The 27,858-nt window shown below is 34.8% G+C and overlaps 1 protein-coding gene across 1 annotated transcript in view; it reads left to right on the top strand.

Annotated features, from left to right (window-relative positions):
* LRPPRC (leucine rich pentatricopeptide repeat containing) overlaps positions 1-27,858 on the top strand; it is a 104,449-nt gene that overhangs the window by 47,002 nt on the left and 29,589 nt on the right. Inside the window, exons 16-27 of the mRNA XM_081253956.1 lie at positions 586-643; positions 1,721-1,827; positions 2,039-2,116; positions 2,455-2,499; positions 2,861-2,974; positions 4,031-4,161; positions 4,889-4,974; positions 6,385-6,592; positions 14,607-14,731; positions 15,448-15,554; positions 25,685-25,753; positions 26,554-26,644. Of these exons, the coding sequence (XP_081110082.1) occupies positions 586-643; positions 1,721-1,827; positions 2,039-2,116; positions 2,455-2,499; positions 2,861-2,974; positions 4,031-4,161; positions 4,889-4,974; positions 6,385-6,592; positions 14,607-14,731; positions 15,448-15,554; positions 25,685-25,753; positions 26,554-26,644 (1,219 nt within the window). The remainder of the gene's footprint in view (positions 1-585; positions 644-1,720; positions 1,828-2,038; positions 2,117-2,454; positions 2,500-2,860; positions 2,975-4,030; positions 4,162-4,888; positions 4,975-6,384; positions 6,593-14,606; positions 14,732-15,447; positions 15,555-25,684; positions 25,754-26,553; positions 26,645-27,858) is intronic.

The raw sequence follows: 27,858 nt of genomic DNA on the forward strand, positions 1-27,858 counted from the left end.
TAATATTGATGAGTAAGTCTTTAGTTTTTGTGTATTCAGTTGATAAGAATCAATGAGAACAAACATGTTAGAACTGTCGACCCCCTTTTGTTTTAATTCCATTAAAATGACTGGGAAAATGTTGAAAAACTTAAAAAAAAAGTTATTTAATGGTTCAGGATATTTTACTTTCTTATTTCTGTAAAACTTCATTTAAAAGGAGGAAACTGCACCAATTTCAACAAGACCCAAAACAATACAGTGACAAATAACATTGGCTGATAATTTCTATAAGCTATTTCCTATTATAACAGTTTATTTAAAACAGTATATAAAAGATCAGTTTAGAGGCTTTCTTAGTGACATTTCATGAAACATGGCAGTTTTCCTTCAACATGGATTTGTTTTGGTTTTGTTTTTAAAAGGCAAGCCTATTACTTAAAAACGAAACAATCTCCTTGGCAGGTGGGGATGGTGTTGAATTACTATGATACAGAATAACACCTTACTGGGGAGAGGCTTTATTATTTCACGAATTCAATTTCAGATTGTATTTGTTCTTGTTTGCTTCTCTTGCTGCAATGCACGCATTTTCTGTCTTACCAGATAACAGAACTGTTGTACAAGGATGGACGTTATTGCCAGGAGCCTCCAGGACCAACGGGTAGCGTTTCAATTTCGATGATTGTAACTTATCCACAAATCCATTCTTCTGTGTAATGATGGACTAGAAGGATTACAGCAGTAAACATTTTCTTTTTGAAAGTGAAATTTGAAAACATTTGGTTATAAATCTTTATATTGATAACCACAACATTTTGAGATCTATGAGGTGTTTGGTTTTATCATAATTGTTTTTTTAAAGGGAGGGGTGGGAGGGATTTTTTTTTAGATATTGCAGAAATGCTTCTTATAGAATCAATCAAAATAGGCTTAAAAATTAGTAATCCTTAGTGTTTATGTGATTTTAATGTTTTGCCAGTATAATCAAACATATAAAATAGTAAAGCGGTCATGTAGATTTTTCCACTTAAATATAATTTATTACCCAAAATATATTATTTGACATTTAATGATTTTTGTTTTCACATAATAAAGCCTAGAATATATGGGTTTCTGTAAGAAGGTACCCTTCTTGAAAGTTCATGTTTTTCTATCCTAGGTATTAACACATGGCCCTATACATTTTATGCTTGAATGCATAGGAAAATTACTGTTGTTACAAAGCATCTTTGTTAATCTTGGTTTTTCATTGGCTAATAGGCAGCTCTCCACAGGATTACTGTATCTGCTTATTAAAATTATTTAACTTTCTATACTCAACATTTAACAATCCTCTCTAATTTTATGTTTCCCTAAGTATTGCCCACCAAAAAATTAGTATAGAAATGTGTACAAGGCATTTATTTATTCTCACTATTTGTGATTTGGACAGGAAAAGGGGTAAGGCCTTGGGCAGGACAACTTCTGTCACAGAGTGGTGGAAAAAAATAGATTGAAGTAAGATTCAGTACTGAAAAGCTGTCACTCGGTCTGAAAATAATTAATATTCCTTTCACTCACCAGTTAGATATGTGCTCCCAAACCACATAATCTCTATGCCTCAGTGATCATTGTTGCCATTTCAGAGCCTCTCATCAGGGTGACATCTCACACCAAAATGATTTCTTATAAATTAATCTTGATAACATGACAGTCTCAGTAATTTTAGTGGAATGCTTTCTCTTGTTTTTTTCCACAGAAGCTGTTGGCTATTTTCTTTATAACTTGATTGACAGCATGAGTGACTCAGAGGTACAGGCCAAGGAGGAGCGTTTGAGACAATACTTCCATCAGCTGATGGAGATGGTACCATTTCATTTTTTGCTATATAATGCCTGTCCTGCCTGACATGTATCTATTAGATTTGAAATTGCTGCTTTTAAGTACAACCAGACCACTTCTCAATGACATAGACGAGTTGGAGACTTAAATTATGTCTGAGATAATTTCTGTTAGACAAATCTGTTTGGTTGTCTAAAACTCAGGGTTTTTTTTCTCCTCCCTTCCCTTTGCACAGAATGTAAAAATTCCTGAAAATATCTACAGAGGCATTCGTAATCTGCTGGATAGCTATCATGTTCCTGAATTGATTAAGGTGTGTGTGAAACAGTAATCAACTTTTTTAAATGCTTAATTTATATATAAAAGCATGTTAAAATTTTATTTAAATATGTTGCTTTTGGCCAAAAGTTTATTTAAATGACAACCTTTAAAACAAGGCTTTTCATTGATTGTTGGTAAATGCTGTTTATATATTGAAGAATGTGTTTAAAATATTTATTACAGTGGTTATAAAGCATGAACAGAATTTCTGGAAAATTTTGGAAGATGGAAAAATAACAGTAAAATGAAATGAAATTTCCAAAATTTGCTTTTGACATCTGCTAATATATTTTACACGTTTTCTGATTCTAATTTAAATCCCAATTTTAGGATGTTAATATGTTGGTTGAAAGAGAGAAGACAGACTTTCGAAAAGTAAGTAGGCTTTTTGAATAGATTCTACATGGTATAATAACCACATTTAATGAGAGTTCTAGACTGTGTCCTTATAAAACCAGTGGTTCCTAACATTTTTGTCATCAGTGTACCTCTAAGAAGTTGGTAAAAGCTATTTCAGAAAAATCAGCATATCTCAAAAAAATCGGCATATCTGAGAAATTTGCATATAATCTCAGGAGCTTTATAAACCCCTGGAGTCCATCCTCAGATCCCCAGATTAATATCCATGATAGCACTTACGACATTTAGGAAAGGTCAGTTTAAAGGGAAGGGTGACAAAGGGTGCATTTTCTTCGTAGGAAATTACTTTCCTTCTTTTTTCTTTCCATTTCTGTAGACTACGCAGCCTACATCATCTGATTTGGAGTCTAAACTTGAAAAACTAAAAGCTGAAAATCAACCTATAGGAGATGTCCTAAAGCAACTCATATTAATGCTGTGTTCAGAAGAGGTAACTTTTAACTATTTCAAATATGCTATTAAGGTAAAAAAAATTCTTTATAGATAAAAGTAAGCAAAGCCAAATATAATATTTATGATTTTTACAATTAATTATTATACATCATGTCTGTGAAGAATGCAATTAAATGAAAGGTTAGCTAATTTCAGCTACACCTTGAATGGCATGTTTTCCGGTTGCTGTAGTTTGTTTACAATAACCTGCAAAGTGAATGATAGTAACAGCCATGATAGGTTTATCATACATGCCAAATGTCCTTTCAAGCCATGGCTCCGGTCTCTTATATCTAGATTGTCAAGCAACTGATACATGCAGTCGTCATTTGCAAGTCAAATATTACTGGGTTGTTAATGCAGGGATTGAAATTCCATTTTCCTGCTGGAAAAAAGTCTTTCTGAGATAAAGGGTCTCTTGCCTTCTTTCAGCAGGCGTCCAGCTGTACTTTGTGTTCATTTTAGTGTGCGTCTGCAATTTGTGGTATATCACTAGACTTTTTCGGTTTTTAGTTCAGTATCATTTGGTCTTATGCCTGTGTTTCTAGGGGAACAAAAATAACAGCTGACTTTAAGGTTATAACATGGTACTATTAAATTCTAAAATATTTCCTTCCATTACTTGGATATTGAACTAGACTGTGAGGAACGTTGCAATGATAGATATTTCTGTGCATGGAAATTGGACGGTGAGTCCAAGGGCTCACTTGGTACATATTTAATCTGGAAGTCTTTTTTTTAATACTATACCCAAGCCTTAAAACATCAAATTTGGCATAGTGGCCTGTTTTGCAGTGTAGATAACAAATCTTTTAAACCCCACATACATATATCTTTTCCTGCTTTTTCAAAGGCAAATAAAAATACCAGGAGCAAGGTGAAGTTAATAACATGAATCCATTTCTTTTCAGGGATCAAGGTGAAGTTAATAACATTAATCCATTTATTTTAAAAGTACTATTAACTTTTTTTACTCTGAACATTGAAACTAGAAATTTTATTTTATTTTTATATTAATTTCTTATTTCTTTTTCACTTCCATCCTTTATTTTAGAACATGCATAAAGCTCTTGAATTGAAAGCAAAATATGAATCAGATATGGTTATCGGTGGCTATGCCTCTTTAATAAATTTGTGCTGTCGACATGATAATGCAGAAGAGGCATTGAACCTGAAACGAGAATTGTGAGTACCCTGGCACTGAAACAAATCATCAGCATGTATGCTGATATACAGTCCTTGATGGATCATGTAGTTTGAATACTACTCTCATATAATGTGAATTTTAAAAATTCTCTTTTGTGTTTTTGAAATTTCATACTATAAGACTCTTTGATTAATTATGGCTTGTTTTCAGCAAGGAGTCTTTGTTTAAGTATGATAAGACGTTCTATTGCTTAAAGCCAAAGTTTTTTTCCTCTTGATTATATAACTGCATATGACAACAGTGGTGATGCTAACTATTTTATAAAGCTTGTTAAATATTCCACTTTCTGTACTGTAGTGTAAACAAAATTCTGTCCATTTCTAAGGTATCTTTGGTTTCCCATCCTGATACATTTACCAAATGTATCAGGACATAAAAATATGTCTTTCGGGGGTGTTTCAGTATTCATGACAAAGTTAGAATCACCTTAAGTGCCATGAAGCAAAAGAGTTCCTTATTAGTGTCATTTGCAGATGAAAAGATGCAATATATGTGTAGTGTTAGATTTTTACTTTGTCACTTTGAATATAATTACATGTGGATTTGTATATGACTTCAAAAATAAACCTTAACTAAATTGTAGAGGCCAATGTTAATAACAGTTCAGATTCTGATGAGTTTTTGAAAAGTGATCAAGTAGATATTGCAGTCCTTTTAACAGTTAAACAACTTCTAACGTAATATAAATATGGCTTTAATTTTTAGTGACCGTTTAGATTCTTCTGCTGTCCTTGATACCAGCAAGTATGTAAGACTTGTAAAAGTATTGGGAAAACATGGCAAGCTCCAAGGTAAGCGTCAGCACATAAAGGAAACGTGATGCAAGTATCTTGCCACTGGAATAACATGTGAATTGATATTAATAGTATATCATGTCTTGCAAAGTGCTTGAACACTTCGCATACAAATTTGCATGTGAATCCAGCCAGAGCTGCATGGACAGTGTAGGCCATTAGTTTTAATGGATTGGCAAGCTTGTCATTTACATTTGCACAGCTCAGTGCTTTTTGCATTTCTGCAGCTAGTTTTTATTAGCATTGCGGTTTGGATTGAGTTTGAAGATCATGATTTATGGCACAATTTGCCTATATGCCTGAACTAATGGCTTTGTTTTTGCTTAAGAGCATTAGAAGGCTGAACATAAAACCTATAAATACAACCTTTATTCAAGAATATGAATTTTGCAGGAGTCTTTGTCTTCACTTTTAGTAACATTAACAAAATGTGTACTTTAATAAGGTTTTACATAGAAGTTTGCGGGGAGAACCTAGCTGATTATATTGTTGATGTACACACTCTAATTTTCTCATAGTTGAGATAATGCTAAACCTAATATAATTATACTTGATAATTTATTCTTACTGTTTGCTTGTTTCTTTCTCATTGGGCTTTATTTTGAAACTCTTTTTTTAACCTCCCTCTCTTCCTTTTATTCCTAGAGAAGATTTTTAAAAAAATCTTTATAGTGAAAAATGTGTGGAGAAAATATTTGATATGAACATTGAATTTTTTCCTAGGAAACCCTTCTAACACAGAAAATTCTTTATGAAGATTAGCCTGCTTTTTAAAAATCATTTTCTGTAAAGCGGTCAAAACATTTTGTCTGTGCAATAATTAAGAACAACATTATAAAAATGCACTTATTCCATATCCTAAAATGTTTGTTTCTGCCTTCCTAATGAAGCTTAATGAATCTAATGTATTAACATGCAGTCTTTTGGAAAGCTTTCATTGGCTCTGCTTGGCTAATTAGTATCGACATAGCAAACAGGCCCTATCGGTATCAGACCATTAGTCTGGCTGTATATACAGTGTAAACACATCTTTATTATCTGGCCTCCTGACAGGCCATCTGCTGAAGAAACAATGGTGTGATTTAGCAGATGTTAGCTCTGAACGATAAAAGCATCCATTTAGGAGGATCTTACAGCTATAGGGCAGACAGTACAGGGTTATGTGGTGCAGAGTGGGCACACAGTCCCTATCTATAATTTGTAGTCAAAGTTGCAGGGAAATGATAAAACCATGCTATTGTGGATTTATAATTGTAGTCTCGTTTAGAAATGCAAGTAGTAATTAACTTGAAATCGGCATTATACACTAGAATTTACATTCCTGCTGGGCTTGAAATGCTGTTTTAATAGCAGTTTGTTTTCCCTACATGAAATTACCTAAGGGTCTTTTGTGCTACTTCATTGTAGATGCTATTAACATTCTAAAGGAGATGAAAGAGAAGGATGTTCTTATCAAAGATGCAACAGTCTTGTCCTTTTTCCACATCCTAAATGGCGCAGCTTTAAGAGGTGAAACTGAAACAGTAAAACAGTTGCATGAAGCCATCGTGACTCTAGGGTTAGCGAAACCATCCACCACTTTAAGTTCCCCATTGGTCACCCTATATCTGGAAAAGTAAGTTCATTGAATTTTCAATTTTAGATGTTGGCATTGAAAGAATGAATCTAATCATTTGGGGATTATACTTTGTAAATTCTCTGTGGTGCTGTGGAAGCCTTGGAGGTTATTCGCCACAGAATAAGAGGACTTCTGTGGAGTAGGTGACCTATAAAATCACCAGTCGCCCTGTGGTCCTGTGGATTACTTCTCAATGGAATGATCTATGGTGATTTTTTGTGTGTGGGGCATGTGATATTACATGAAGCCAAATCTAGTTTTTCCCAGTTTTGAGCCTTATAAGTGTTAATTATCAATAAATATAAGAAAGAAGGATTCTCTGGGGCTTTTGATTATGCTTCACGACTGTTATTCAGGTAATGATGTGGCAGCGTCTCTTCATTGCTCCTTTCCTCCATGTAGTATTTTAATTGCATGTACCAATACAGTAGTTATTCTAGCTTCGATAAATATTGTAGAAGATGTCTCTGTGTCTTGTGGGAAGAAGATGAATTTTGTTAATAGGGTGAGATTTACTGAATTTGAAAATTTTTACATTTGGAACGTTCATGTGGTGCCCAATTTAAGGTAATATTTTCCAGTGCAAATCATAAAGTCAACCTACTCTCCTGTAATGAGTGAAACATCTTAGTAAGATGATAAAGCATCCTTTGTTCGTTTCCTTTTGTGTTTGTTTTTCTTTCCTGTTTTAAAAAATTTCTCAGATCTTACCTCTTTGTCATCTCTTCCATGGCTTAATGCAATTTTTAATCTGCTTATATATCGTGATTGTGATTTTCTAATTTTAGTTTGGATGTTGTCATATCAGTGTCAGGAGAAAAGTAAAAGATAAATCTTAACGGTGCTCATATTCTTCCCACATTTCTCGTAGTTTTTCTTTGTTTATTAGGGAGTATAATTAATGGAATATAATGGATGATTTAGTATTGAATTTAAAATGTGGAATAAAAACATCTCTTTTAACTAACTGTTAGGAAATATGTGTACACACATATATATATATATATATATATATGCACACACATACATGCACATAAATGTTTTATGAAATACTTTCTCTGCCATCCAATCAAAAAATAGTTTATCAGCTTATATGATTTGGCTATATCCTAACCTCCACAATCTCAGCATTACATCTTTTTAAAGAAATAGTGATTCAAACAATTATTGTGTTGCTGAGTTCTCATGTTCACAGCCTACTTTATATAGAAATCCTATAATTAATATGCTTCCTCCTAGAATTTTTTTGATTGTTTAAAAGACCCGTCTCTGCAAATTGCATGTGGAGCTCTGCATAGGGATTTGAAAGAAATGGGCCCAGTGCCCAGAAGAATTAGGCCCTCCTCCACCACTGGGCAAAAATAAAATAATTAACAATGAAAATGAGGCCATGGTAGAAAAAGTCTCTTACAAATAGAAATACTTTGAAGACAGAGGAGATAACAAAAGTTTTCCAGAAGAGGTCTGCAGATGGGGCTCATGAACCAAGGAGAACTTCCCCCAAGGGAAAATGGAAATAGCATGGGATTCAGATGTTAATGTGGAGCATACTCTTGTGCTTCCGATTTTACAGTACAGTCAGAGATTTGTGTCTCAGTAAAATCTGACTGTCCCTGTTAATTGGGCTAGAGAAATCTAAATTAGTGTCTTTTACGATTTTTTTTTTTACTACTTTCAGATACAAAGAGAAATTACCTTCTATTTTTATTTGCCTGAATTTGTTTTTGTTTTTTGCTATCTTTGCTTTGCAGAGGCACTTTCCATGACAAGATCTTCAGTTTCATCTGTCATGATAAAAAGGTTTTGTTGACTCTTAGAGTCAGGAGAATAATTAAAAGGAGATAAAGGAAATTTAATGTTTAGCAGAAAACAGTAGTAGCACTCCTGGTGGGGGCTAAGTTGGGAAAACATTGACTTTGCAACTTATTTTCAATTGTGTTTTCCCAACTGATGGAAGATAGCTAATTAATTCAGAATCATGACAAGTGCAGTACTAGGATTAACTACGCTAGCCTGCCCAAAAGTCTACATGTATTTGATTTGATTAAATATGTTTAATCTTCAATAATATCAGTTAATTGGCCTCAGCATGTATGAGCTCATCTGGAGAATGAGGCTTTTATTCAAACTTGAGGTAGAATTATGAGAAACATTTCAGAACACTTTACAAGATCTTCATCCTTTCAAAGGCAAGCATCTTTTTGGAAAGTCATTGCAAAGACTCTGAAGAAGGCTGTCACTTACAAATTGTAATTCTGGAACAAATTTGTGAGGTTGAGTTCCTTAGAAAGATGATCTTTAAGATTCAATAGATACTAATTTTGGACTGACTTTTCCAGCATTGGATAAAACACAGGAGAAATTTAATATTGTATCAGTTTGTTACTTGGATATTGTATTAAAAGTTTTACAGTTATGAAAAATAACACATTTTGTTTTTATTCATTTGCCAAAGGAAATCCAAAATAACAACAGGTTTGCAAAATTTTGAAGAACTTGTTAAACTAATCTGATTTGTATTATGAAAATAATACTTGCCCTGAAAAGAAAAGAAGTATGCTGAATTGAACAAAATTTTCATGTGTTTCTTTTACACTGGGACTGTTCTATAAGACACATGTCTACGTGTAGTCCACATGAATGTTAAACATTTTCCTTTGTAACTACTTTTTAAAAAACTTCTTTTAATTGAAATCATGCCTGATCCAGAAAGATGACCTGGATCCTCCATATTAAGGAAGAAAGAAATGCTTTAAAATAGGTTAAAAGAGCTTTTGATTAGTCTTTATGCTATGATAAAGGAAATAAAATTAATAAAATCTGGGCCATTAGTTTTAAAAGCATAAAAATTTGTATCATGCAGTTTCAGATTCACTTGTATAGCTGATCCATTTTGGTTTCATTTCATATGAAAAATATCTGAAGCTGTTTAACTGGATTATTTAGTGCAAATGATCAAAGAAGCTTTAATTTCTGCTTTCCATTTAGGATTTTTCTGTGCTGATTTGTGCTATAATCTGTATATACCCACGTGCATTTCATTTAAGTGAATCATGGACTTTGCCCGTATAATCCTCCCAGAACTCTTGCTAAATTAATCTTGAGTTCTTCATAAAGGTCACAATTTCTGTAAGATGAACCTATACCAATACGTTTTAAAACTCACTGTAACACTTCAATATGTTGCAGAAGTGGGAAATACACTTTTTATAATGCTGGTTATTCTGTCATATACACTCCCCTTCAATTTTGGCATCTTCATTTGTACTGGATACTTTTATTATTTATGGGAATGCTCGCCTTCTGGAGTAAAACTCTTTATGTGCTGAAAGGAAATTAAGGAGGTTTGGCTCTTTTACTCCATTATTGCAATTAAGAATTTAGCATCATCAGTGCCAAAGGACAAAAGTGGTTCATTTGCCCTAGGGGGACAGGACAGTGATAAGATGATTTTTCGTCAAGGATCATTGGGTCGTAATTAAGTTACATTCATGGCTATTGCTTTTTGAAGGATGATTGGTAAATGACAGGCTTCATGTGCTTAGTACGGACAGTGTTCAGTAGGGTTTTTTCTCCCTCTGTCAGAAAATCCTGTTGAGCCTGATAATGTAAATGTGGCATTTTATTCTGAACAAAAGAGCAGGGAAATGAGCTATCTTGTCTAATCATTCAGTTGTTTAACACCGACTTCCAGTTTAGACTCAATTGGCTGGAAAGCACTTGACATGTGAAGTTAGTGCTGTTCCGAACGCATGTTTGAGTAAATTTGAAAGTAAGTGACAGCTAAATTGTACCTAGGGAAATTACAAAGCCTTCAACACAGTTAATTTTTTGGGGAGGATTAGTTGTAATTGCAACACCAGTCTCCTTGAAGATTCCGCATTTATAGATGATGAACAGAAAAAAAAAACATTTAGCTCTTTCAAGGGCTGGTTCTCTTCACAGAATAATTTTTGTGAAGTCGATGGTTTCTCCTGAATTGATTTCTTTCCACACTGAACATCTGCTTAAGATTTATAGAATAGTCAGTTTTTAGAGTGTTAAGGTGTTTTTTGTTTCCTCCTCCCTTGTTTTGAACTTTTTTCTCCCCTAAAGCCCCTCTTTTCTCCAGTGATTTCAGATTTTGAGAGCTTTTCAGTCAGTAAGCTCTTTAGGTAAATTGCCACTTCACTAACACTTTATGCATAATGTTGAAGCACTTTATTCCAATTAAAAAATTAATATTTGTCATTTAAAATTTTGATTAAATTGGAAGTTATTTTCTGTAGGTAAGGAGACTAAGTTTAAAGCTACCAATAGGTAGATAGTTGTCACTGGTTGTTCTTGTTCAAGATTGTATGAAACACACTTGTGACTTTTACAGTTATATATAAAGGAATTTGAGTTAGGAGGACTTTGTTTTCTGGTACCTTTAAGTAGATAGTTTTATGATCAGCCTCATAAATGTTATGTCCAGGGTTTGTTTTTCTGTCAGTGACATAAAGCATACCTTCATTTCATAATAAGGACTAACACAAGAGGTAACATCAGATTTGCCATGTTCTTATTGGACTCAGTCTATTATATATATGTGTGTTCTTAAAATTTGGAATTATAGAATCTTCCTTTCCACTGTTCTGTTTTTATTTCATAGGCTCCCAGGATTTTGATTAAGGCTATGTTGAGTTAACTTACATCAATCAAAAATATTTTTAAATGATTACTTTTTATTAGCATATATAGTTTTATTTATGAAAATCACTTTATGTATATCATTGAAATACTTTGGGAGGGTGTCTAGTCGTTGAAAATATCAGAGTGGATTTTTCTTAGAGATGATAGTATGTTATAGAGTTGATTTTCACTTAGTAGTATTTGAGGTTTGTGAAAGCAGTGGCTAAACTTTTATCAGGATTGGACTTTTAAAAATTTGTAACCCGTTTGTATATAAAGCTTTAGGAATTACGCGTGTATACTGAAATAAGCACGGAGTAAGTCTTGAATCCAGAATTAATGTTTTCAACAAGATTTCTTCAAAAGATTATTGTTATTTTAGAGTAGAGTTTTAAATCAGTTCTAGTGTTTTAAAGTATACAAAGGAAATCACAGAATCATTTTAGGTCACAGAAACTAGAATTACACTGATTGATAAATCTTCCCCCACATTTTGGGTATAAGGCAGTTTCCACCTTTTTCCATTTGATATTTTACTGCACTTACTGATTTCATCCAGCCTAATATAAGTGGTATTTTCATGTGATGATTTTTTCTGCTGGTGTGAAACATTTGAGATGATGAACCTAACAAGCTCAAGTTCATAGAACTTAGAGTATTAGAACTGGGAGGGAACCCAAAGGTCCTTGAGTTCAACTGTTGTGATAATCTGCTTTCATCACCACTTCTAGAAGTGTGTCACACTGATGTAGCCAAGCTGCATGTAGTACTTATCAACTGGGAATGAAATTCAAAAGTCCTATGAGTATACAACTATTTTCACAGTAATGTGAATTTTATATACTTTCTCATATTTTTCATTTCCCTCACCCAAAGTTTTCAAGCTTTAATAGGAAAGATTAATGATGACATCAAATCATATGAGGAGTGGACATTTTTATCTCTTTAAAGTGACGTGATCCAACCAAACACAAGTCAGAATGTAGATAATAAGGACTGAAAAGAAACGACTAGACCTTAGTTCATTTCTGTCATCAATAAGCACACTTTGTACGAAATGTTTCACTATAGATTTCTAATTCATTTTGTTGGCAACCTGGGGTTAGTGACATTGTTACTTAAAATTACTAACAAATATATATGAATTATTTCCATTTTGCTATACTTGTCTTTTCTGTTGTTGTTCTGAGCATGTATAATCTTCAGAAGCATATATTTGGAGACCAAAGACTATTAACATGTCTCTTTGATTGACAGAACAATTATTCACTCATTTATTGATAGCTTTGACCTAATGCAGGGAAAATACAATTGAGACAATATTATCCTAGTTTGGGAATTGATCTGAAAAAGCAAATTGTACTGCTTTTTAAAAATCAGTGTGTGTTAGTTTTTCTCTTAAAAATATTTTGGTAGTTTTCCATTAAATGGAATTGTAAAAAGGTAATAACTGAACTTGTATCTGAAGCAAGGGAAAATACTGATTATATAAAGCTTTATATCATATGTGGTAGCTATTGTAGCATTTCTCTTGTATGACAGTAATCTAGCCTGCAACATCTACTTGCAGTTTTGAAATTAACCTGTAATTTAGTCTTCACCCCAAATGACAAAAATTCAAATGACTCTGTGGGGTGCCGGAAGATGCACTGTAAACAGGGCTCAGTAAGGGGATAAGGTAGAGTTCCATCAGGATAGGCTCATTTTCACTGTGTCAATATTATTGTAGTAAAATTAATGCTCCTTCATGATATTTTACTTTTTAGTACAGTTTAAAATCTTAATCTAGATAAAATAGTAATCCAATCTAGGGCAACATAACATTTGTATAATGAACCAAAATGTTAGGGCTTCGATGGAAAATTTTAAAAGGCTTTCTTCCTTTTGAAAACTGTTGCACATATGAGAGAAATGTGTTTTCTCCACAAAGATTGTCACCGTTATCGCTACTTATACTTTGGTCCATGTCTCTAACCATGCCTCTTTTTTTAATACATTTCATACTTTCTTTTCAAAAATCTTTAATTTCTTATTCCATATTACACCACCTTATTAGGTTAAACAAACAACATTGCTTTTAATAGAGCATAATGTATAATTAGATGTACTCAACTGGAAGGGGGGAGTCCAGGGACCTGATGACAGTGCCTTTCTCTGTTTACCTGGTGGCCTTAGGCTAATCAGTCAATCTCTAGATGCCTTAATTTCCTCATCTATTTAAAAATAAAGGAAGGTGGCAAGTAGAATTGGATCACATAATCTCTACAGCTTTTTTAAGGGCTTAATAATTTCTCATACTGTCATTTTCCAAGGGAAACAGTAGGTTTTGAGGACACAAGAATGTGTTTCTACACTCTTATTTAATAAACGGACTTAATGAAAATACCTTTTTATTTTAATTAATTAACCACATAAGAGAAGCTTTGATTTTATAGTTGGAAATAATTTTTAAAAGCTTACCCTCTAATGAAAAACTTTTATTAAAGAGTTCTAGAATTCACCAACCCTAAGAATATCCTAGGTTTAGCAACAGTAAGTTTCTATATGTATGAATCCTAAATTTACTTCTTCCTGGGACTTCCTTGTGGCACAGTGGTTAGGAATCCGCCTGCTAATGCAGGGGACACGGGTTTGAGCCCTGGTCCGGGAAAGTCCCAAATGCTGCAGAGCAACTAAGCCCGTGTGCCACAGCTACTGAAGCCCGAGTGCCTAGAGTCCATGCTCTGCAACAAGAGAAGCCACAGCAATGAGAAGCCCATGCACTGCAATGAAGAGTAGCCCCTGCTCACCACAGCTAGAGAAAGTCCACGCGCAGTGACAAACACCCAACGCAGCCAAAAGTAAATTAAAAAAAAAAAAGTTACTTCCTCCTTATCTGGAGAAGCAGCAGTATGAAACATATGACGAGAAAGGTGAAAGTGCTTGAAAAGTTCTTGATGACTGTTGATGGACATTTAATAAAGTTTCCCAAATCTGGAATTATTGAGGACCATAAACACAAAGTGGTTGGAAAAAATATTTGACAGTAGTCCTTGTTTTTAGAATAATGCATTCTTATAGCAATTTATATATAATCTGAGAGAATGCCTTCATCTTTTGGACTTTTTAAAAAGTGCCATTTAGCAAGCAAAATAATAAAAGTTGAAGCAGGGAAAACAGGGAACCACTAATGATGTCTGTACTCTGAACATTGATTTTTATATAAGGATTGTTTCTTGTATTTTTTTTTTTCCCAATTTGGCTTCGTGGTATTCTACCTTACATAAAACTTACTCGTGTACCTTTTGACTGGTCATTGTATAGCTCTCAAATTAATTAGATATATTTTATTCATTGTTAACATTTTGATGTTTCCAAGGGATGACTTACCTACTGCTCTTGAAGTCACGATTGACTGCTATGAAAAGTATAAAATACTACCAAGGATTCATGATGTCCTATGTAAACTGATAGAGAAAGGCGAGACTGATCTAATTCAGAAAGGTAAGTCACCTTCTATTACGTTAGTGTTGTTAGTTTTCTTTTTTCCCCTCTTGCTTATTTAATCTTAATGTGTTGCTGTGAAGAGAAAATTTAACAGGAAGGCAAGCACATCCAGAGAAACTTTGTTACACTTCTGAGTTGAAAAATATCAGGTAGATTTTTAACATTATAAATGTACTTGATTTTAGTAACTTTATTTTGAAAAGTCACCCCTCTTTTTTTTTTTTTTTTTTTTTTTTGTGGTACGCGGGCCTCTCACTGCTGCGGCCTCTCCCGTTGCAGAGCACAGGCTCCGCTCTGGACGTGCAGGCTCAGTGGCCATGGCTCACGGGCCCAGCCGCTCTGCAGCATGTGGGATCTTCCCGGACCGGGGCACGAACCCGTGTCCCCCGCATCGGCAGGCAGACTCTCAACCACTGCGCCACCAGGGAAGCCCCCCTCTGTTATTTTTTGCTCCGCTTCTTGATGATCTGCCTTTGTGAGATTTTCAACCTTATCCTCACCAATTCTCTTTGAAGCTAGTCACAGGTACTTAATGTCATAAATGTATGCTGTTACATAAGGAATGTGACAGAAAGTTGGTTGATTTAGCTATAACCTTTAAGTTATTCTAAATATTTGCTTTAAAGTTTTTTTGTATTTGTTCAGAACTCTTCAAGTGATATAGTGTTAGTCTATATTTTGTCTTCTAATATATTTTCTTCTTTCCTCTCTAGCAATGGACTTTGTGAGCCAAGAACAAGGTGAAATGACTATGCTGTATGATCTCTTCTTTGCCTTCCTACAAACAGGAAATTACAAAGAGGCCAAGAAGATCATTGAGGTATGATTTTAACTACAGTATTCTAATTGTACAGCTATTTAAACTCTTAATTAGAATATGTTTACAAATTTTAACCTTTAATTACACGTTCTGATTCATGTTAATATAATTCAGTCCCAATAATGTGGGGTGAGAGGGGGAGACTCGGCCAGCTTCTTTATTGTATATAATTACAGTTCAGAAAAGGCAGCCTGGTTGTATATTGAATTTGTTTCTTCACTTTGTTAAATTCGCTGTTATATATCAAAATGATATTTGCATATTAAATCTTGGATTGTGGAACAATTAAATTAAACTGGCATTCCTGGGTGTAAAGTTGCTAATCCTCTTTGCCAAGGAATTCTTTGTTCTTAAAAGCAGTGGAATTTAATTTGCTGCAGACCAGGCTCAGATTTATTTGTAATGCTTGTCTATAAGTTAATCAGCCAAACAAGTGCTGTCTGCAAGTGTTTGGCATTTAATTTAAATTTTCTTTTTTTTTCACTATGGTAAGCAGCTTACGGGAAATGGTAGGTGACAAACCTGGGCTATTTAGGATTAGTGTATTTTATCTAGGCTTGATTGAAATTTTGCTTACTGAAATTCATTAGTATATTTTATCTAGGCTTGATTGAAATTTTGCTTACTGAAATTGATAAGTCAAAGGGCAATGATAAAGTCTGTCCAAATTGTGATTAATTTCACTATTAAGCAATTCTGTATCTCCTAAAAAAAAATCATTTCAGAGAAGATGGACCCATCGCCTTAAGAAATATTACTTTTAATGTGAGTAAAATAAACTTGTAAATACATCAGTAATCATTTTTCTCTTAGATATACTTTACTGTTACTCCATGTCTTTTCCCAAAAGTGCCCATGGTGGACGAGACAAAGGTGGTGTTTGGCCTCCTTGATTTTATGTTGATGACTGCTTATAATGGATTTGAAAATACAGGCACACATCCCAGAAAATTATTAGTTTCTCTTGACATTTTTCAAAGAAAAGTCTAGTAAGAAAAAGGAGGACTGAAATTAATTCAGAACTTTCTTATCTTTCTGTCTGTCTTTAACTCAATCTGTCCTCCTGTCGGAGGGAAGTGTGGAGCATGCTGTCTTGGACAGGTGCTTCTGTAGCTCGAGTAGTTCATTTGTATTTTCTAGAAAATGTTATAAATTCTCTCATCGAAAGTGCACAGTGTATGTATCTGAAAATGAGGGAAGCTGTCTGCCTGTTGTTCTGTACTCTGTATGCATGTTATCAGTATTAGGGCAGAAATAAAGCTCAGGTATTCAGATAATAGTGATTAGAGGTTCTACAGCAGGAAATCATGTGCCTCTCTTTGTGTAATAAACAAGACATAATAGGAAGCACAAAAGGCATAAGAGTGGGTTCTCCTTTTGTCATCTACTTGCTAATGTGATAATAAGTTACTAAACCTTTCTAAGCTTCCTCATCTCTAAAAGGGAATATAGTATCTTCCTTTAAGATTCAATCACATAATGTATGTAAAGCAGCTTGCGTGTTTCCTGGATTATGGTAGTAATCAATATTATTAATTCTCTTTGCCCCTTAAAGGTAGAGATTGTGTTTTCTTCATCCCACATAATTCACAATATGATGCTTAGCATAAGGTGCATGTTTGTCACATGAATAGGTGAGAGGAGGCTGCATCTTAAATTACTTTAAAGCTTTGCCAATGTACAACATCATTGAGTGTAATCACTTAGGAATGGCTGTCTACTGATGACACAGTTTTTATAGTGAATGTGTACAGAATTGCTTAAAGGATACAGAATAGCTTTACAGAATCCCTCTGCAGTACCCTAGGGTAGGACAGCAGGGTGTGCAATATATGGAAATATACTGAAGCACGTTTTTAGGGTTTGTTTTTTTTTCTTTAACGGTTAGTTGGGAGTTGAATTAAAGTGGGAACTTGATTTTTTGACTATTAAAATTTAAGACCTGGAGTTCTCTCTTGTGGTTTTCTAAGGATTATTGGAAATATTAAAAGTAATGAAAATTAATAAACTAGGACTGTATCACCATATGAAAGAATATTATAAATACTGAGCAACATTTTTATTATTCCCCAAAACACAATAGTGTCTTATCAATGGGTAGATTCACTAGGGTTGAATTTCCAAAGCAAAATATACAATAAAGCTTCTTTGTATTTGAAACACTGTGGGAGATAAGATAAACCAAGTCATAAAAATGGTCTCATTAAATTAAAGAAAGAAAGAGACAAGATTCAGTGTATATGACCTGTGTTTTTAAAATGAGTTGGTATACATATATATAATACGTTTTAACATAGTTTTGTATTTTCTACCCATGGATTATTGCAGGAGGGTGGGATTATAGCTGGTATTTTGCTATATACTCTTCTGTATTTTCTGAGTTTTCAGTAATGAGCATATGTATTCTTATTGTATATATACTCAGAAAGAGTGTTATTTTCTACTAAAAGAAAGAGAGAAAAGTAAATAAGATTTACATCCACCCTCAAGGAGCTAATGTGAGATTAATACGTGAAGATAATGTCTGTATAAGACTGAGAAGTGTTGACTGCTGTAAGAAAAATACAAATAGTTCTGAGAGTTCAAGAGAGAAAGTTATTCCCAGTGTAGGAAATTAGGTAAGATTTTATTGAGAAAATGCGGTTTAGGGTGTGGCTTGATGGATGTGGTAAATACTGTTCACATTTGAGAGTTTGATAGGGTTGGGCAATGTATTAAAGGTATTAGAGGTAGAACAAAGAAGTAGAAAAGGGAAGTCTCTAAGTAGTTCCTTTTTTTCTCCAGCTTCATTGAGATACAAGTGACATTTAACATGTGTATGTTTAAGGTGTACAACCTGTTGGTTTGATGTGCTTATATATTGCAAAATGATTACCACTGTAGTGTTAGTTAACACCTCCATTACCTCATGTAATTACCATTTCTTTTTTGTGGTGAGAACATTTAAGATCTACTCTTAGCATCTTTCAAGTATATGAGTGTGTGAGTGTGTGTGTTTGTGTTTTGTGTGTGTGTATATGTGCACGCTGTATTGTTAAGTATAACTGCCATGTTGTATGTTAGATCCCCAGTACCTGTTCATCTTAGAACTGGAAGTTTGTACCCTTTGACCAACATCTCCCCGTTTCTCCCCACCCCAAGACCCTGGCAACCACCATTCTATGCACTGTTTTTAGGAGTTCAGCTTTTTTAGATTTCACATGTAAGGGATATCATACAGTCTTTCCGTGTCTCTGTCTGACTTATTTTCCTTAGCATAATGCTTTCATGGTCCATCTTCACTGTTGCAAATGGCAGAATTTCTTTCTTTCTCATGGCTGAATAGTGTGTGGTGTGTGTATGTGTATGTATGACTTGCAAATATTTTCTCCCATTTCATAGGTTACCTTTTAATTTTGTTGATTGTTTCTTTTGCTGTACAGAAGCTTTTTAGTTTGATGTAGTCCCACTTATTTATTTTTGCTTTTTTCACTTATGCTTTTGTGTCTTATCCAAAAAATTGTTGCCAAGACCAGTATCAGGGAGCTTTTCCCTGTGTTTTGTTCTAGGAGATTTATGATTTCAGGCTTTATGTTAAAGTCTTTAATCCATTGCAAGTTAATTTTTGTAAGTGGTGAAAGATAGGGGTTTAATTTTATTCTACTGCATGTGATTATCTCGTTTTCCCAATACCATTTATTAAAGACACTATCCTTTTCCTGTTGAGTATTCTTCGCTCCCTTGTCAAATATTAGTTGACTATATATATGAAGGTTTATTTCTGATTCTGTTCCATTGGTCTTTGCTTCTGTTTTTATGCCAGTACTATTCTGTTTGATTACTATAGCTTTGTAGTGTAGTTTTAGGAAGTGTGATGCCTCCAGCTTTGTTCTTTTTCAGGGCTGCTTTGGATATTTGTGATCTTTTGTGGTTCCATAAAAATTTTAGGATTGTTTTTTCTATTTCTGTGAAAAATGCCATTCAGAATTTTAATAGGGGTTTCATTGACTCTATAGATAGCTTTGGCTAGTATAGACATTTTAACAATATTAATTCTTCTGATCCATGAACATGGGGTATCTTTTCATTTATTTATGTCTTCAGTTTCTTTCATCAAAGTCTTATAGTTTTCAGTGTACAGATCTTTGACAACCTTGGTTAAATTTATTCCTAGGTTTTTTTTTTAATCATTTTGATCATCTTGTGAATGGTATTTTATTTTTTTTCAGATATTCTGTTGTTAGTGGATAGAAATGAAACTGATTTCTATATGTTGATTTTGTATCCTGCAACTTTACTGAATCTGTTGATTAGTGCTAATAGTTTTTTGGTGGAGTCTTTAGGACTTTCTGCATATAATATCTTGTCATCTGCAAACAAAGACAGTTTTATTTCTTTTTGATTTCTTAAATAGTTCTTTTATCCTGGGGTATAGGATTTATAGGAAGTATTTTGTAAGGGTAGATTGTTCCCAGAGACCCTTCAAAATCAGAATAAGCAGGCTTGAGTTCATGCGGAAGACAGTGAACTCTCAGCAGTGTTAGAAAGAAATTTATACTAGCAGAAGAATATGTGATAGATGAAAGGGGGTTTGGGACAGTGAGATTAATAGGATCTGAATTAGGATAGTGGTTGTAGGGTTTTGGTTTTTTGTTTTTTTTTTTGCGGTACGCGGGCCTCTCACTGTTGTGGCCTCTCCCATTGCGGAGCACAGGCTCCGGACCTGCAGGCTCAGCGGCCATGGTTCACGGGCCCAGCCGTTCCACAGCATGTGGGATCTTCCCAGACCGGGGCACAAACCCGTGTCCCCTGCATCGGCAGGCGGACTCCCAACCACTGCGCCACCAGGGAAGCCCTGTTGTAGGGGTTTTTAAGACACTTTACTCAGTCATCTCAAATGATATCTAATAATTGCAGGATAGTGACCTTAATTAGCAGAAGGTGTGGTGAATTAACAGAGACATAAGATCATCTAAGCTCTGAATTGAGAGAAACTAAGCTGTAACTTAGATCTGATACAGCGTCTCCCATCATGAACCCTTCCTTATAAGTTGGCATTGGCAGATTTTATAACCTAAAACTTCCTGGATGAAGTCCTTTAACTAAGGTGGTTGATAATATTTGAGTGGCTTCCCAGTTTGACCAGTTTCCCCTTCTTCCCTCCCTCCCTCCCGCCCTTCAATAAATAATTATGGCTCACATCTTACAGTTTTGTTCTAAAGATAGACCTTAAAAAGATGAATCCATAAAATGCAATAATTGCTGTAACAGAAAGTGCTGTAGAAAGCATCTGTTTCAGACTAGATCTTTCTGAGGAAGTGATGTTTGGGATGAGAACTAAAGGATGAACTGGGAGCCAGCCACATAAAGAGTGGGAGCAAAAGCATTTCACTTAGAGGGCACTGTCTGTGCAAAGGCCTAGAAATTTTGTCATGTTTTTATAGATGGTACCTCTTTTATGGCTCATAGTAGCAAAGATTTGGACTAAAACCCAGGCCTCCTGAGTTCCAGTCCCATGCTCTTTTGCTAGAAATTATGATAAAATAGAGTGGTATTTCTTTGTTTTTTTTAAAAAAATGACTTCATTCTTTCGGCCAAGTGTCTTTTAAGGTACTTCATTCACCTCCCAGGAAAGAAGTGTTGCAGGTCATTTAAATAAATTAACAGTTTAGATCATTCATTTTGTGTATTAAGACTGGAGATTAAGTCCAGGGAGAGATGATAAAAACAAGTACAAAAAGTTAAATAACCATATTAAAGGTTTCTATAAAGAATTATATTATTTAATTTTATTCTTAACCCTTTGAGCAGTTCAGTAATCACTTACTGATTGCCTGCCATGTGCCAGGCACTAAGTTCTCAGGATACAAACACAACGATGAGTAAAGAGTCTGCTTTAAACTTATTTAGCATTTCTTTTTCTAACCTCATCCCTTGAGGTTCAAACCTAGATTACAAGTTAACCAATATTGGTAACATTTTTATATTCTCAAATGATTCATGTACATCTTCTTGTGAGCCTCACATAACAACTCTGAGAAGTAATTAGGGCAATGAAACTTCATTCAGTTCAGGGTGTGAGTGTGGAGCTTATTTAGTTAGTAGTAGTCATGGAATTTGAAATCACGTCCTGATTTCACATTTTCTGTTGGTTCCCTTACACTATTTCTACCTCCATGATCTCTCTTTTTTAAAAATTGAGATACGATATAACATTTCATAAGTTTAAGGTGTAGGACGTGTTTATTTGATATATTTATGTATTTCAGTACAACCTCCATGATCTCTCGACCCTTAATATCTGAACCACCAAAACAACTTATCGTTTCTCCAAACTTACTCTTTCTTGACTTTTCCCTCTCGTCTTATCTGCTATTACCCTTCCGTCACACTTCAGCCAGAGTAAGTTTGCTGTCTTCTCAGGGGGCAAAACCCTTCTTTTTATGACTTTGCCTTTAGGACCAAAAGTTTGGATTACAGCAATCTCCCAACCTTTGTTCCTCTTCCCTTTGTTCTTTAATAGATCAAATTCAGGGTTTTATCCTAATTTGCCTTCCTTAGTAAGCCAGAATGGATCTTATATATAAAGAAGGGATTTTAGAGCTAGTTTCCCCCTCCAGCCCTCGAATTTCAAGAGATGTCAGTCAGTTCTCATGCAAATTCATACCCCCCCATGAGTTAGTTTACTTAGTATTTTCTGTAACACCTGGATCATATTTAGTTAATGATAGTTAAACTGTTAGTTTGACTTGCTCAGACATATTTTCCTCCTTACTAGACCATGGTCCTTACGTCTGTCTCTGGAGATTTTACAGAAAAGGACAATTATTGAAAGGTTTAATAATTTCCATGGTACCCCCTTTTCTCCTTGCTCTCCTGGCTGTGGGGATAAGTAGTTGTGTTCTTGCTGTTTTTGTTTGTCCCATACACTTCGTGCACTTGATTTTCCTCCTACTACTCCAGCTAAAGGACATGAAGCCAGAGTAGTTGTTTGTTTTCCATTTTCCATTTCTAGCAGTAGTGGTAAGAAAACTCAGAGCAGGTAAAAATCACTATTTTAGTTAAATTTAAAATGATTGCCTTTGAGATAGAGTTTGAAGTAGAAGAATCTTCATTTGTTTTCAGTTTAAAGGTAATAATTACTTGATACCTATTTTCACTAATATACATCGAAGCCTATTATAACAACAAATTTACATCAAAGTAATATAATGAAATTAATGAAAATTATTATTTTATTTTGTATTACTTTTTTTCTTATACAAGTGAACCTAGTACTGAATTGGAACTGCACAAAGAGTGTTTTGAAGCACATTAACCCAGGTGGAAACAAACATGCTGTATTTTGGTTTTGGTGTTTTTTTGTTTGTTTGTTTTTATTTTTGCCTGCATTGGGTCTTCATTGCTGCGTGCAGGCTTTCTCTAGCTGTGGCGAGTGGAGGCTACTCTTCATTGCAGTGCTCACAGGCTTCTCATTGCGGTGGCTTCTCTTGTTGCAGAGCACGGGCTCTAGGCGCATGGGCTCAGGAGTTGCGGCGCACGGGCTCTAGGGCACACGGGCTTCAGTAGTTGTGGTGTATGGGCTTAGTTGCTCTGTGGCATGTGGCATCTTCCCGGATCAGGCATCAAACCCATGTCCCCTGCATTGGCAGGCGGATTCTTAACCACTGTGCCATCAGGGAAGTACCTTTTTGTTTTTTTTTAATTACAGTAATTACTTTATCCTGTCTATTAAATAGATTGTATGTAACAAAAACAGGAAAAATTAAGAGTTGAGTTCATTGTTTTAATTAAGCAGTAACTGGTTTTGGATAAGCTATATTTAGCATCCCAATTAAAATTCTATTCTTCTCCATGTTTTATTACATTTTTCATTTTTACTTTAAATTTGCAATGTTTAAAATTAAATAAGATGTTAAGAGATAAGCCAGAAATGTAGACTATTACAGAAGCCTAGGAGATTTAGTTAATCTGACCTAGATGTTCTTTTGATGATTGAGATTTATTTGTGAAAACAGTTCTCAATTTCAAAATGAAGAATAGGAACAAAAAAACAAACAAAAAAAAAAGACAAAAAAAAGAATAGGAATATCTGCCGTATAAGTCAGTTGTCCTGCCAGTGACAGGCAGATTAATCAGCCACAAAAAGGAAGAGTTTGCCATAAAAGTTGTGCTAGTCAGATCATTGGCATTTGGATGAGCCATAATATTGAAAGTTATAAGTGAATGTAGCTCTTGCATTTTGCCATGTTTTAAAGAGGATTATCTAGTATTTTTTCAAGGGCTTTTTGTGTACATTTGATGTTGGCTTCATTTTCAGTGTAATGCATGTGAAACAAAACAGATAATGTGAGAAAATCCTTGAGTAGAAATTGGGTACAAATGTAAATATTAATGATGTTTGAGAATATATATCAACAGTTAATTTATTCAACATTTATTTCGTGTATCGCAAAATGTGGGTACTTGCACAGTTAGAATGAGAACACTTATACAACTTCTTCTGTACCAATTTTTCTGTCATTCTACCAAAGCTCTGAGATGTTAGTTCTTGTGTCAGTTTTTTGGTTTTTGGTTTTTGTTTTTTTGCGGTACGCGGGCCTCTCACTGTTGTGGCCTCTCCCATTGCGAAGCACAGGCTCTGGACACGCAGGCTCAGCGGCCATGGTTCATGGGCCCAGCCGCTCCGCGGCATGTGGGATCTTCCCGGACCGGGGCACGAACCCGCATCCCCTGCATCGGCAGGTGGACTCTCAACCACTGCGCCACCAGGGAAGCCCTTGTTTCAGTTTTTAATTTAACATTGTACAATACTATTTTTTAAATTTATTTATTTAATTTATTTTTGGCTGCATTGGGTCTTCGTTGCTCTGCACAAGCTTTCTCCAGTTGCGGCGAGTGGGGGCTGTTCTTCGTTGTGGTGCGTGGGCTTCTCATTGCGGTGGCTTCTCTTGTTGCGGAGCACGGGCTCTAGGTGCATGGGCTTCAGTAGTTATAGCAAGCGGGCTCAGTAGTTGTGGCTTGCGGGCTCTAGAGCGCAGCCTCGGTAGTTGTGGTGCACGGACCTAGTTGCTCCAAGGCATGTGGGATCTTCCCGGACCAGGGCTCGAACCCATGTCCCCTGCATTAGCAGGCGGATTCTTAACCACTGAGCCACCAGGGAAGCCCCTACAATACTATTTTTAAGAAATAAAAAGTAATGAGGACTTATAAATAAGAGATCAGATTTGAGAGTTGCCTGGTGTCGTCCACAAAACTGAGTGGATAAGGCAGTAAATGTATGTCCTCTGGACTGGAGCAGCCAGGGTAATGAGTATGTTGTTTTCTTATCATAATGCTGAGATTGAAATGTAGTATTTAATAGGGAAGCCCTATTACAGATGATGAAAATACTGGAGGTAGAGTGACAGATCCTTGGAATTATATGTGAAGTGGTTTGTCTTTTATTTCAGTATCCAGAATTATAAAGTAATTGTTTTGAAGCCAGAGTTATTGACTAAACCTTAGTAATTCCTAATTGAGGCTATAACACACATCTCAATTACTGAAATAAACTAAGACTATGAACTAATTTTAAGTACTTAGCTTGTTTTTAGTACTTAGCTCTTTAAACGTTTAGTTTCAGATACTAGGCAAACGTGTTGTAATCAGAATACTTTTATCACTGAGTTTTACAAAGCATGTTTCTTTAAAAGCCATTGGTTTTATCATTGTGACAATTGTTAATAAGTCAACATAACATATTAATAGTTTTTGCTTCCTGAATCTATTGGGATCTCTGAAGTTGTGTGTGTGTGTGTGTGTGTTTAATTTCACATATTTTGGAGTTGATTTAGTCCATCATTTCAAGGTTTCTTTTTGAGCTACAGAAAGCTTAGCCATTTTTAATGATTAAAGATTTATGGAATGAAAATTGACCTACAAAGTAACGTTTTGAAATAACCCGAATCTTCTAGACACTGGTTAAGTATAGGTTGTTCTAATCCTAAAGGTGTTTGATAATTGTGGGATTAAGTTATAGGTTTCTTTTAGTATCTCCATTTGGCAGGGAGGAAGCAGGGTCATTAGAAGGAAAACTATTTGTCTTTGAGGGAAAATTAACATATAGCTGAAGCCTTACCTGTGTGCTATATGATTATTTTATTTTACAGACTCCAGGCATTAGAGCTCGGCCTACAAGACTTCAGTGGTTTTGTGATAGATGTATTGCAACTAATCAGGTTTGTGTTTAATTTCTGGTCTCACTCACCTAAAACTGTGAGTAGAAAGCAAGTGTCCTACATGTCCTGTGAGCGTTTGGGGAGTTCAGGAGATGCAACATTGCTTATCTTGGTTGTTTTCCAAATAAGCAATAGCTTTATTCTGGTTTCTGAGGTCCAGTGGAATCCCTAAAAATTTTTACTTGGGCTCTGAAGATTTTAGCTTGCTTCATTCCACTTGTTGGTTTGAGCAGGCTAATGTTGTTTCTTTGGCAATTTAAATCTGCTTCAGTTGTTAGTGACCAGAGGAGTCACTTGATGGGAGCCCATTGGAGTTTCTACTTTACCTCTACTCCAGCACAGATATCTGTTCACATCCTGCCAAGAAAAAGCCACAGGGAAAGAGGAGTTTAAAGTTTGGGTGGAGGAATATTCCTATTAACAAATATAGATATACTCACTGAGTCCTCCAGCCTAAATATCTTTGAATTCTACAGAATGCTCCTTTGTGGAGGTTCCCTCAACTAGATAATTATTCATGTGTTATTGACTCCAAAGAGTCCTTTAGCCCTTTAACTTAAAATTTTTTTTAATTATGATAAAATACATATAACATCAAGTTTATCATTTTAACTATTTTTAAGTGTACAGTTTAGTGGCATTAAGTACATTCACGATGTTGTGCTCAGTCCTTTAACTTTTGAAGTGAAGTTAATCTGCCCTTTGGGTAAAGTTAATTTGAAGGATTATTCAACTATGATTTGTCAACTATAAAATGTCCTTTACACAATCTAGATCCATCTGTTAATCTTATTTTTAAGGTTGAAACTCTAGAAAAATTAGTGGAGCTGACACAGAAGCTATTTGAATGTGATAGAGACCAGCTATACTACAGTCTGCTAAAACTATACAGTAAGTAATCTGACTGTTCCTCGTGTTTTCATTTTGAGACATTCTATGGAAGGCAGTGGCCAGAAAGGAATATCAGGCTGTGAGGAAGCTCCAGGGGTTGTCAAATGTAGAGTCTTAAACAGAGGCTCACATAGAGGCCAGATTGAATTTTCTCACAAAATGTTATATTGTATCACTAGACACCCTACAATCTTCATAATTTCTGACATTCTTGCTGCAATAATGAGAAGGTGAGAAAAATCTTCATCATAGCCACAGAATTTAATAGGAGTTTTTGAGGAGAGACTATTCTTTTTTTTTCTTGTAATTTAATTTCTTTAGTAGATTTATTAGTCACTTCTATAAATAAGTAATCATTGACATGTTCATGTGTATAGATCTTTTTCCAGAAAAATGCATATTGATGTACAAACTCATTGCTGAACAATTACTTTTTAAAATGTGATTGTATTATAATATAATTTTGACTCAGTTCTATATTACAAATGTTTTTCAACACTTTATCACCTACAAATGGCTACATTGAACAGATATACTAGAATTTACTCAACCAGTCTCCTACTGCTAGACAAGTGAATAGATTTCAGTTTTCCATATTATAAAATAACACTGAATTAGTCATCTTTGCATCTAATCTTTGTTAACACCCTTAATTGTTTCCCTAGGCTGAATTTGTGTTTTTATTAAGGGTTAAAAGTGATGAACTTTTCTGAAACCTTTGATCTCTATTGTCAAACAGTACTCTAGAACTGTGCAGTCTCTTAGGGTATTTGGGTAGAGAGGAAAAACACTTAGAATAGTCAGTGACCTTTCTTCCTTCCTTTCCTTCCTTTCTTTTCTTCATAGATATTTGATCTAGATTTATTCTTTTTTTCTTTTGGGAAGTTTTCCTTCACCAAACATAGACAGCAATGAATAAGGTGATTTCATTTGTCTTTTTGAACTTGTATTTATTATCATTGGAAGCTTTGTCTTACATCTTGATGGTGTATGTAAAATAAGACTTGCTGTAAAATTTACATTTCATTTGTTGGTTGCATTGACATACCACAATGTAATTCTTAAAACTTTGGCTTGAATATGATCAGATTCTGGCACACAATGCTCATCAGGTTGTTGTTGAATGTATAGAATTTAAAAACTTAGGTTTGGGCTTCCCTGGTGGCGCAGTGGTTGAGAGTCCGCCTGCCGATGCAGGGGACGCGGGTTCGTGC

This window comes from Mesoplodon bidens (genome assembly GCF_964165515.1).
Source record: "Mesoplodon bidens genome assembly, chromosome: 14".
NCBI classification, from domain to species: domain Eukaryota; kingdom Metazoa; phylum Chordata; class Mammalia; order Artiodactyla; family Ziphiidae; genus Mesoplodon; species Mesoplodon bidens.